The sequence below is a fragment of the Culex quinquefasciatus genome, chromosome 3 (assembly GCF_015732765.1).
Source record: "Culex quinquefasciatus strain JHB chromosome 3, VPISU_Cqui_1.0_pri_paternal, whole genome shotgun sequence".
Classification (NCBI taxonomy): Eukaryota; Metazoa; Arthropoda; class Insecta; order Diptera; family Culicidae; genus Culex; species Culex quinquefasciatus.
The window spans coordinates 63,619,639-63,632,250 of NC_051863.1; the positions used below are offsets into that span (position 1 = coordinate 63,619,639).

Consider the following 12,612-nt stretch of genomic DNA (forward strand, 5'->3'; position numbering starts at 1 on the left):
TATTTGGTAATAGTCAGAGTCTGCGTGATAGTTTTCAAAATTCGGTCAATTTTAGTACAAGCCAGATTTTGCCCTCCTTTCTTCCGAAAAATCAGCCCAACCACACAGACAGGTGTACCTTAGAATTAATTTGACTTTTATTATACAAAATAAATCAAAACTTAGCATTACAATAAATAGGTTTCCATTCAATTTCTTCTAGAAAAGTAGAAAAAAAAAGAGAGTGTTTTTTCTTCCCCTCTAAAGAGTATCAACTCGAGCGTCGCATGCAAAACACCTGCACGCGAGCCGAATCCGGAGCACAGAGATTTCCATCGACTTTTGGCTGGGCTTTTGTTGTAACAGTAGTGTAAGACTTTTTTTTATTAAAAGATAGTAATAATACATTTTTTCTTGGTTGTTCTTGATTTTCCTTTCCAACGACGATTGCGTTCTGGGTTACACGCGAATTTCAACACCAACACATTTGTTTTAATCTTAAACTGCGTAAGTTTGTGTCCGTTCTTTGACTATGTCAGTTGTTATTATTTTCTTAAAAATCTTCCAACGATAGGGCTAGTGCTTTGTTTTTGTTATAATATAACCTATAATAAATAGCGCTTTGAGAGCGCTTCTCGATGCTTTTGATCATGAACTGTGTTCTCTTGACTGCAACAACAACAATACGAATCGTTTTCTTCTTCTAGTAAAAACAGAATGATGATCTTCTTCTTACTCACTAATCAAATGATTTCACAAATTAGGTCCTAATACAATTCCTACTAATAAAACATGAATTTTAAGCTAAGTTTTGTTTCTTCTTCTTCTACCACTTCTTCTTCTTCTTCAAACAATCGAATCTTTGGAGTTCGTGACGTTTAATTCTTCTTCTTGCTCTCTCTCTTTCTCTTTCGTTCGCATCGAGCTGGTTGTGGTGCGTTTCCTGTTTTTCTTTTCTCGAGGGGCGCGTGCGGGACTCGTTGAGGAAAAGTTCTAAATCAATACATATGTACGTATATAAATAGGTCGATGCTTAGTATCCGGCCAACTCGGCAAAGGTGGAGTCCATCTCGTCGGCCAGGGACTTGTATCTGTCCTTGTTGACGCCCAATTCGTCTGTACAGGTGGGAAGGGAGAAAAGAGAGAACGGTCGAGAATGTTAGTCCATGATTGAGGGAAAGTGATTTTTGACAGAAGAGTTTCCACAAAAAAAAACCTCAGGGGGTCTCTGCTCCTTGGAAACACCCTCAAGAAACAAATTTTAAAATAACAAAATTCAAAACATGATCCATTTACAGAAATGGGACGTTCAACAAAATCAAATGTTTGACAGTTTGAAGTTGTGATCCTGAAAAGTAACAGTGTTAGTATGGTGCGGTCAAGCAAACAAAAAAGTTATCAAATAAAAGCAAAACACAAAGGGGCTGAACGGGATCCAACTGCGCTTGGGGTCACTAAAAGGGGTCAAACTCAAGTCTCGTATTTACACCCGGACCCAGAGAAAAGTTTCGAAATCAAAACATTTGAAGTGATCTATGGACAATTCGAGCAAAACATTGCTAAAGGGGCATAGTGGGTTTGTGAACAATCGTGCGTCCCGCTTATGTTAGATATTTACAGGATTCACTGTTTTCTTACAAACCCACTATGGTCCTTTTCCATTATTTTGCTCGACTTGTAGGCAATGACGCAGAAGAATGACCATTGAATTTGCATGATTTCTAATTATTTTGTGCTCATTCAGAATATTGAAAAGCAAATTTATATTCCTAAATACACCTATACGAGGAGTGTGGATCCTTAAATGTAAACAAACAGTCTATCTCACTCGCACTATTGCCAGTTTACATAGAATGAGAGCGGGATGGACTTCTTGTATACACCAAGGTTACGCCGGATTGAGAATTGACATCTGTAATGACAGAAGACTAACGCTAAGTATGCTTAATGTCAAAACAAATGACACAGATTTTTCATTCGGGTGTAAGCTTCTTAGTAATCTTACCATAAGATATAAATCATGCAAATTCAAAGTCATAATAACAAAATTCAAGTGAGTCATTTACAAGTAGATGGATCGTAGATGGCAATGGAATGGACTACAACGACGCGCTTCAAACGACGCTGGTTGACATGACGAGGAGCACATGTACACATGTATGAAGTATCGATCGACGACCAAAACAAAAAACGAACTGTCAAAACAGTAACCACAAAAACGTAACAAGATAATACACAAACGGGTGAACATCACCGATAGGTACCTAAAACAACCATTTCTTCGTCGTCTTCATCTGCTAGAGTTTACAACATCTGATTCTCGAATCTCAATTAAAGATCACATTTTTAAAAACAAAAAACGTTCAAAATGGGAGCAGATACAGGGTGATGCGTGCGCTCTCGGTCCCACACAAGGTGGAGAGCGGACCCGCGGAGCAAAACGGGAAAAACACGAACGGATTGAGATCGAGAGAATGAGAAAGTGAGATTGGAACTTGCGAACGAACCGGAACTCCGGCGCGGGTCTTCTTCTTCTTCCTTTTGGATTTGAGCAGATCTTTGGTCTAAGGCAAGCTGGTTTTGGTGGCGGTTGTGGTGGTGGTGGTTGGTAGTAGTAGTAGTAGTAGTAGAAGTAGTAGCAACAATAGTAATGATAGCGGTAGTAGCCGTCTTGAGCGATTAGTATCCGGTAAGTTCGGCGAAGGTGGAATCCAGGTCGTCGCAGATGGCTTTGTACTTGTCCTTCTCGCTCATCAGTTTGTCTGCAAAGAACGGGTAGAAAATCGATTGGAATTCGGTTGTTGTGACAATCAAGCGACAGCGCGGCCATTGCGTTGATCGCAGTTGGCGTCGACTGAGCTGCTGCAGCTGTGAATCGTTGAAATGTTGTGGTGATTCCTGTGTGGTGACTGCCTTCGTGATGTATCGTCTTGTTTGAGCTGAAACACTCTCAGTTCGTGGAATGCTTCTTATTTACAAAGCTTTCAGTTGCGGAAACAATCGACATCGAGGTCGCTGAAGCTTTACGTGTCAAGCAAAGCTGTTAGACAATCTATTGTTCTTACTATACTTAGAAAAGCATCCCTGTTTGGGCTACCCAAAATTTACTTTCAAAGCACTACCATTCAAGAGAGTCGTGTGTAGTGGTGAATATTATCTTGTGTGTATTGGAGTAGGATAAGTGAGCGCTACAACAGTCAATGGAGTTATTTGTGTGTCGCTGGAGAACCATGCCGGTCGCCAGTTCGGACCGTAGCGGCGCCACCCCAGCAGGTTCTCCCATCCGCGTTCCCTCAACGTACCTTCTAGTCTGTCGACTTCCTTCTGGAGCTTCTTGACGTTCTTCTCGGCGTTCTCGGCGCGGGTCTCGGCCTCCTTCAGCTTGATGGTGAGGGACTTGAGCTGGCGCTTGAACTCCTCCACTCTCTGGTTGGCCTTATCTTCCGAGACCTCCAGGGACTTGAGCGAGTTACCGACGACCTATACAGCAGAAATCAGACAATTAACAATCGTGTTGTGTGGTTTTCACCGCCCAAAACGCACCTTCAACTCCTCCTCCAGCTCCATGATCTTGGCCTCACCGGACTTGACACGGTCCTCAGCGGCTTCCAGCTCGTCTTCAACGAAGGCCAGCTTGCGGGACACTTCATCAGACTTGGTATCGGCGTCCTCAGCGAGCATACGGGCTTCCTTGAGCTGGTTGCTCAGCTGGTCCATGCGCTCCTCATCCTGCTGGGAACGGTTCTCCAACACCTTGCACATACGGTTGTTCTCATCAGCGGACTGGGTGGCCTCCAGCAGCTTGGACAGGGCGGCGCCCGAGCGCTCCTCCGACTTTTCCAGATCCTCCTCAACCTGCTGGACCTTGCGGGTCAGCGAGGCAACGTTGGCCTCCGTCTGGGTCAGGTTCTTCTCCTTCTCCTCGAGGTCCTTGTTGGCCTGCTCGAGCGAGTTCTTGAACTTCTCGTGGTCCTCGGTGACCTGGGCCAGACGCTTGGTCAGGTCAGCGACCTCCTCCATGATCTTGTCGGCGCGCATGTTGGCCTCCTTGGCCTGGTTCTCGCAGGTATCGGCTTTGTCGGCGGCATTATCCTTCTCCAGCTTCATCGCCTGCATCTTCTTCTTAATCGCGTCCATGGTGGATGGATTTTCTGCTTACCCCGGCCTGTCCACGAAAAATTCAAAAAGCTGGGAAAGAAATAAAGGTACCATATTAATTGATTGTTCTTTAATACTTTGCTGATACAGTGAGTAAAATATTTGTCCGTACCCCCCCGTACGGGAAATGTTTGTGATATAAAAGTACATAAAATTCGACTAAAGTGCCATGTTTTATACATCAATCGACGCGGCAGAATGTCCTCTTCAAGACACTGTCATTGTATTTGCAAAAAACTTTTTCTTGAAAAATACAAAAATTGTTTACTGAAAAAGTCAAAAGAGGTCAAATAATTGTCCGTACCCTAGTAAAAGTACAAAATCTGATCGATTTAAGTGAATTCATTTATGAAATGTTGTTTCAGTGTCAAATACTAGTACCTTTAGCCAGTTTGTGACAACTTTGAACTTCTGATAAGTTTGTTTAGTTAATTTATATTAAAAATTGGATTAAATTTAGTTTTTAAAGTAAAACTTGTCAAAACATTAGTTTATAAACAACTATTTTTATAAAATTGCTATTTTGTGTTGTAAGAGTCTCTATTGAACAAGTTTCAACAATATTTGTTCAAAATATACATTGATTTCATCTTTTTATTGACATTTTTCGAACAAAATACTGTTTCGGAACAATACCGTTAAACAATCCGGATTGTCCGGAACCGGTTCAACCCCTCGGAGGGAAATTTTGTGGTGATCAGATAGAGGACAAAAAAACCCACCTCTTGCAATTTGAAGCATCCAATTTCGTCCACTACAGCCCGATTACGATTCCCTAGTCTGAAATTTGAAATTTTCAAATTCCCCAAGCAAAACATTCTGACCCAGAACGGTACAGAAATTCTCAGCACGGAAAGTGAAAATTTCAAATTTCAGACTAGGGACTCGTAATCGGGCTGTAGTGGACGAAATTGGATGCTTCAAATTGCAAGAGGTGGGTTTTAATGTCCTCTATCTGATCACCACAAAATTTCCCTCCGAGGGGTTGAACCGGTTCCGGGACAATCCGGATTGTTTAACGGTATTGTTCCGAAACAGTATTTTTGGTCGAAAAATGTCAATAAAAAAGATGAAAACAATGTATATTTTGAACAAATATTGTTGAAACTTGTTCAATAGAGACTCTTACAACACAAAATAGCAATTTTATAAAAATAGTTGTTTATAAACTAATGTTTTGATAAGTTTTACTTTAAAAACTAAATTTAATCCAATTTTTAATATAAATTAACTAAACAAACTTATCAGAAGTTCAAAGTTGTCACAAACTGGCTAAAGGTACTAGTATTTGACACTGAAACAACATTTCATAAATGAATTCACTTAAATCGATCAGATTTTGTACTTTTACTAGGGGGTACGGACAATTATTTGACCTCTTTTTTAACTTTTTTCAGTAAACAATTTTTGTATTTTTCAAGAAAAAGTTTTTTGCAAATCCAATGACAATGTCTTAAAGAGGACATTTTGCCGCGTCGATTGATGTATAAAACATGGCACTTTAGTCGAATTTTATGTACTTTTATATCACAAACATTTCCCGTACGGGGGGGTACGGACAAATATTTGACTCACTGTAGGTATTTTGCTGGTTTTCTGGAATTAGAGGTAATTCTCATATGTTTGACGGGATAAAGATTCGATCCAGTTCTATACATTTGGCTGTTTTTTTTTTTTTTTTCAATAAAAACATAAATCTCAATTAGCAAAACTGTTGGTGAAAACATGCTTGCTCACTTCTTAGTGAGCTTCTGTTTTACCCAATTTCAGTTGAAAACGTCTTAAAGAAGCTTTAATTGAACTTAAAAAACCGATACCTCTGCATTAGGCACTCGGAAAAATAACATGATGGTCGCTGAACCCGAATTAAACCACCGAAATCGGTCACGGTGTCACAAGCCTGTTTCATGTTACAATACCCTAATAAATGAGTGTGCCTAACAACTAATTCCCCATATAGTGACATATTATTTGTAGTATAGTGAACTATACCACAACTAGATTTCACTATATGGGAAATTAGTTGTTAGGCACATCGATTTTATTAGGGTAAGCCTATTACATGTTGAATAAAAAATCATGAATATTCTCCCATCTCCATAAGAGACGCCATCTTGGATTGCACGCTTCCTGGTCTCTTTGGAGAATTCTAGTGTTCATAATCGGGTTCAGCGACCCCAATTTTGTGAAAATCAACTCTTTGACAGACTTCATACTGTATTATTATTGATTTCATTTTGTAGCCGCCATATTGGCCACCATCTTGAACGTTTCACTTCCCTTGAGGAATCCTTCTATCGCGCACGAAATATCGGTATTGCGCGTATTCCTGAAAAGGACACGCGGCAAACCAGCCTCGAAACGACGCGCCGCACTTTCGGCAAATGCGCGCTGTCAAATCCCATAGTGTGCGTTTTGTTTTTGTTGATCTTCTTGTTCGAATTGCGTGGCATTGTTGCCGGGTATGTTTTTTATTGCACTAAAAGTGCAGAAAATCGCTGGCAACAACGTCTATGGCACATTCTGAATTGCCACGCAGCATGTATCTTTGAATGAAACGGACAATACAATGAAACATTTGCAGATTTTACGTCATAAGTCGAAAAAAGACCTGTCAGTTTTCATAGGTGTATTTAAGTGGAGCTAACAATGAAAATCACAAAAAAAATCTTCAACTGATGGATTTTCTCCGAAAAGTTCGGGAGTGATTTTCTTTTGCGTGTTTCTCTTCTTCTCTCCTTTGCGGGTGATGAAAGTTAGCAAGCGAAAAAGATATTTGGAGTTATTCCATCCCTGTTCAGGAAAAAAAACCTGGCATGTTACACGATTCGACACACAGTTTTCGGGTTTTGTGCCCTGACTACTATAAGATTTTAATTAAAAAAAATATAGGAAAATAGAGAGGTCAAAATAGAAAAATCGTAAACTTCACTTTTCGATTAAATCGGAGAATTTTCATCAAAAGAGTTTGAATGAGCTGAGTGTTCACAGACAAACAAATTTGAAAAATCCGAGTATTTTAAATAAGAGTTTCAAATATCTATTTTTGGCTATTTGTGAGAGGTTTCCCTCTCATCAATACATTTGCAGCGAAAATGTCAGACACTGCCTGATGTGCTGTCATTTTTTCCAGACGTCTAATGTTTAATAATAATATAATGTTTAATAACAATATAAAAAAGTAATATCGAACATTTGTTTATACGAAAAATACGATTCTCCACCTTGGGCTCAAACAAACAGTTTATCCCGCTCACACTAGATGTCAATATCTCTTGAGTGAGCGGGATGAACTTTGAATACTTGGAATTTCCTAAAGGAAAGGGGAATAGAGTAACTTGATCTCAACCGTGTATAATGGCTGCTCTTGATAAAATATTTGTTTCCGAACGTTTTGAAGTATTGTCATAAATATTGAATTGTAATTGAAAACAATTAAAATTTGTTCACGCAGAAAAATGTATCGTAGAATCAGCCTGTACGCGGTTTGAAAACAAAAAAAAAATGCGTTGAAATTGCGGCTTTTGAAAAAGCTGAAGTTAAGCGTTGCTGCAACAAAAATCATGATTTTCAAATCAACAAAACGTTTCGTTGATCCAAATATGCCTTATTTTTCTGCGTGTTGAAATAGCCCAATCGTTTGATACAAAATGTACTCACAAAACCATATGAAAAATCAATATTTTGGTCAAATTAGAAACATTTCCTCAAGAGTGTTCAAGTTTTTTTAAAAGTTATTGTAAAATTTCAAAGGCAACTTGAATACTTGGCTTTGGACACAATTTAAGTAACTTTTATGTTTATATTTTCTTACGAAACTATAATGCATTGAGCGTCCCCTCGACATTTTTCGTTCAGCCCAGTAAGTAAGCTGCATTCGTTACTTAAGAAAAGTTAACGAAGAATTTATTATTGTTTACCAAATTGTTTACTAAATAGATAAAATCAGAATTGCTTAAAAATGTTATTGTAATTGTCACTTTTGATAGTAATTATTGATATTCAAATGTAATCTTACACCCAAAACTGGGCAGTGCTTGTCCGAGAGAATAATGGCCTCGAGTCGAGATAATAGTGGCACCATTCACGGACGCAGAGAACACAGCTCGAGATTGGCGAGAGAATTATTCTATCGTGGTTCATTTGCAAAAAAAGTTCATCCTTCAAAACAAAAAACCAAAAGTGTCGACTACGGGAATCGAACCACAGACCTTTGACATACTAACTCAATGACTTAACTGCCTAGGCCTTGGTGAACAAGGAGTGGTCAGATGTCAATGTATGACACTTGTTGGAAAATTATTGTTTCAATTAACAAATGAACTCTTTTGTTATGGTGGTGTGAGTTGGTAGCATTATTCTCTCGATTTTGGCGCTTAGCCCTCAATAAATTTTGAGGGAACGATTCTCTCGACTCGGAATTTTGGGTGTAGAAATTGATATAATACAAAAATCAAACTATCCACATTCACAACCTCAGGTCTTTTGTGGTTTCTATTGCAAGTCCCTGCTCGAACCTAGGAGTCCGAAGGCTTGAATGGGAAGGGGCACCCAAACCTCTTTCAACTCCAAGGAATCTTCCACACCAGGGTTCGAACTGACGACCTTTGGATTGCGAAACCAACCGCCGCCAGCGATTCCACCGGAGCACGCTTGGTTTGGTGTGTTATTTGTACTTATAGCGTGGAGACGACTCCTACTTTTGGAATGACTTAACAAACTAACTTAACTTAACTTAACCAAGGCCGGGACCGACGATTTACTTCCCCATCCGATGGAAGGTTGGAGCAGATGGGAATCGAACCCATGATCATCCGCTTACAAAGCGGACAGCTTAACGATTTGGCCAAGCCTGCTGCTCTGCTAATATAATACACTATGAATAAAATTAGTAAAAATAGAAGCAAATAAAAATAACAAAACAAATAAGTTAAGTAAATCAAAAAAAAAGAACCATTGAATAAAAATAGGCACAAATGAGAAAATTAACGAGGGAATTATAAAACAAATGTGACCTCATATAAAAACACAATAACTGACAACATACATGAGATCATTAAAAAAACATGTCAATGCTGCTACCAAATCCGCGCGCTACCAAAATAAATACTCCCAGTAGGGTGACATCACACCCCTGTGGATTGACCCTAAAAAGTTTTTTTTTCCTCTTCAAATCTTTGCTGGCGCCAGCTCGGTGGCCATCGCAGGTGTCCCCCATGTGTCACCCCGATCTCCAGCGCCAGTCAGCCAGCAAAAACCACGATCTTTCCGATCCGTCCGATGAAACTCAACGGTTTCGAGTTCTATTTTTAGTACGAAAATTCGGACCATTCGACTCATCCACCTACACACGACTTGCGTAGGCGTAGGTTCAGAGTTTTTCGGAGCGATTTTCTACTGTAAGTTCGTGTGTGCGTGCGTTCAAGTGTTCTATTTTCCCCGCGGTCTGTGGAATTTCGGCCTGACCAAACATCCGACCCGAATTCCCGAACGTCGGTCTATTTTGCAACACACCGAGAAAAAATAACTCCCACAAAGTAGGCGTCTGTGCGGTGGTTGTTTGTGTGTATGTGTGTGTGAGTGTGCGTGCGTGCGTTCTCGTGACTTTCTCTGTATTCGTAGCAAATTTTACTCAGCGAATTTTCCGACTTTTTCTCGTGCCGCGCAGTCGCGAGTACTAAAATTAGAACAGCCGAACCAAGCACGAGCTGTCAGAAACGGTGCAGGTCCAAAAGTAGGCATTGAACTCTTGAAACGTTGGCGCAACTCCTCAGGTCCAAGCAGGCGCAGCCGCAGTCAGGATCCGCCGCACACATGCACATCGTCACAGCCTCGAGTGTCTGTACACAAACAACCGACCAATACACGGAGGGAAAAGATTTTCGCAAGTTATTGCTTCACTGCCTCGGGTTGGGTGTTACTCAATTAGGGTTGGAAATCATTTTTTTTTTTTTTTTTGTTAAGTTATTTTAGGATTGCTTCACCGTGAAGTTTATTAGCTAGGCAAGTTTACATTTGCAAGTTTTTAAATTTAGCACGTCCTCCAACACTGGGTGAGTCATTCATGATCTTCATGATCTTCTTCCTTGCGAACCCGCAACTGTTCCTGACCCCAAGGTCCAATCATCGATCGATGACCGCCCGAGGATCCTCACACACGTCACGTCACTAACAGCTGTCACTGTGACAGCTCATCGCTTACGTCACTCGCGCTTGATCCTGATCGCGCCAACTGTCGGTCAGGATTCCAACCAACGATTTTTTCTCCATCACTGGAAGCGTGTTCCCAGCCATTCCTGGAGGGTCCCAAATTTCACAGGATCTTCCGGGCACGGAGAAAAAAAATCCCCAAAAAACCAGCAAAAATTCCCACTTTTTTGTTCGGGACAGGAGAAAAAAACACAAACCAACCTGAGCGCTTTCACTCAAATCCTCGCAAGACTAAAAACACGATAGCACTGAGTAGTGCAATACGTTAAAACGTCCGATTGACCCTAAAACGCGCGTTCGGACGGCACCAACACAACGCGGCCTGCCACGATCGGCGGTGCGTCGTGACTTTTCGCCGTGACGTCACCGTTGCCGAAGGGTGCGCGCGCGCCATGAAAAGTCTAATTTTAAACTCGTGCGCGCACCCGAACTTCCCCTCAACGGAGCGGGCGCGTGTGTGCGTGAAATTTCCCCTCACTTTCCCGAGCGTGCACGCACACACCCAAAAAGGCTAAACTTTTTTCACGAAATCGTGAAGAAAAAAACGCGGTTGCGCAAAATTTTCCCGAACCTCGCGAACGAAAGCGAAAATTTCCGCGGCTATTTTAATGTCGGTCGGTGGGTTTTTCAGCGAGATTTTCGGTCTGGCCGCCGATCGAGAGGAAAATTTTCTTCCCCCCGGCGCACACGGACCGAACGAAATTGTGCGTGAATTTTAATATCTTTTTGCGCTCGGCGCAGATCGCCTACGCCTGGCTGAACCACCCGAGGTGGTGTTCTAATTTTGTGGAGGAAAAAATCTCCTCTGGCTTTGGATTTTTCACCGTGCGAGCGAGCGAATCGCGCGCGTTGGAAATTATGAAATTTATATGCAGAATGTTTTTGGGACGATGGTGAATGATTTGGGGTTTTATGCGGTTGATTTTTTGCAACTGTTTGATAAATAGTATTTGTAACGAGATTTGACACAGTTCATCGAAAAATTTATATAATATCAGTAAAAAGCAATTCCATGTAAAATAGGGAATCGGTTGTACAGTACCCTCTCATATCAATCTTATAGGAAATTAGACGAGCTTTCCGGTGAACATATTTTCGAGACTAAAAAAATCAAGTCTATCATATGGAAATTGTCAAAAACCATAATAAAATCACTTTTTTCAGCATTTTTATTTTCAAAACCGCTGTAACTTCACAATTGCGTGTTTTTTTTCTTTCAGTATATTTTTTTTCGGAAAGCCCGTCAAACTTACTGCTAGTTTGTCTCCGAGCTCATTTTGATACGACACAACGGCTTCGACATAAAGCAATATTTAAATTACGAAATACGTCCTTCTCAAATGCCATTATCGAGTGAACTTTTGTTCAATGCTGCTCTGTTTATGTCCAATTTAAAAAGAATTAAAGGGAGGGGATTCACAGGACTTTAAACCCCTTGATGGATGGATAAAATAATTATTCCGGACAAAATTGTAATCAAAATTACTCACATCTGATAGTATAGCACAATCAAAGTTTAGAAAAAAAATGAAGGTTTTAAGTCTGGCGCAAATTTTATTAAAAGTTTTTCCCCCATCCCCAAAAAAAAATCAAGAGGTAAAAAAATATGTTTCCAAAAAGTTCACATTTTCACAGAAAACTTAACTGCAATCAACTGAAAACATTTTTAAATGTATTCCCCTGCGTTTAGAAACATTTTTAAGCATCTGAGCAACTATCTACGAAATCGGCCGATTTCGACCATTTTAATTTTTTGTATTTTTTGATTTGGTTCAAACTTTGTGGGGGCCTTCCCTATGACCAAATAAGCCATTTTGCGTCATTGGTTCACCCATACAAGTCTCCATACAATTTTGGCTGCTGTCCTTACAAAACATTTTATGTAAATATTCAAACAGCTGTAACTTTTGAGTGAATTTTCTGATCAATTTGGTGTCTTCGGCAAAGTTGTAGGTATTGTTGAGGACTTTTGAGAAAAAAAGGTAAACGGAAAAAAATTGCAGATTTTTTTATCAACATTTTTTTCACTAAAACTCAATTTCCCAAAATACGTATTTTTTGATTTTCGAGATTTTTTGATATGTTTCAGGGGACAAAAATCCGCAACTTTTGAGCCATAGAGAAACATGGTGAAAAAATCTGCCGCCGAGTTATGAATTTTTGAAAAAATAGTGATTTTTGGAAAAAATCGAAGTTTCATGCAAAAACAAATTTGACATTATTTTTAAATGCAAAATTGAATTTGCAATCAAAAATTACTTTACA

General features: G+C 40.0%; 1 protein-coding gene across 3 annotated transcripts; it reads right to left on the bottom strand.

Moving 5' to 3' along the window:
* Positions 1–121: 121 nt before the first annotated feature.
* Positions 122–10,644, bottom strand: LOC6047137 (tropomyosin-1). Of its 3 annotated transcripts, none has more exons than XR_005278403.1 (5): positions 10,549–10,644; positions 3,523–4,167; positions 3,282–3,459; positions 2,487–2,741; positions 122–1,095 (listed from the first exon to the last, which is right to left on the bottom strand). XR_005278403.1 is itself a non-coding variant. In XM_038262320.1 (4 exons), the coding sequence occupies exons 2-4, from the start codon at positions 4,114–4,116 to the stop codon at positions 1,013–1,015; spliced, it is 855 nt and encodes a 284-aa protein (XP_038118248.1). In that variant the 5' UTR covers positions 4,117–4,167; positions 10,549–10,644; the 3' UTR covers positions 394–1,012. The 3 variants fall into 3 exon arrangements, 1 of the variants encoding a protein (XP_038118248.1); XR_005278402.1 differs by having other exon boundaries at positions 2,244–2,741; XM_038262320.1 differs by lacking the exon at positions 2,487–2,741 and having other exon boundaries at positions 394–1,095.
* Between the last annotated feature and the right edge of the window lie 1,968 nt (positions 10,645–12,612).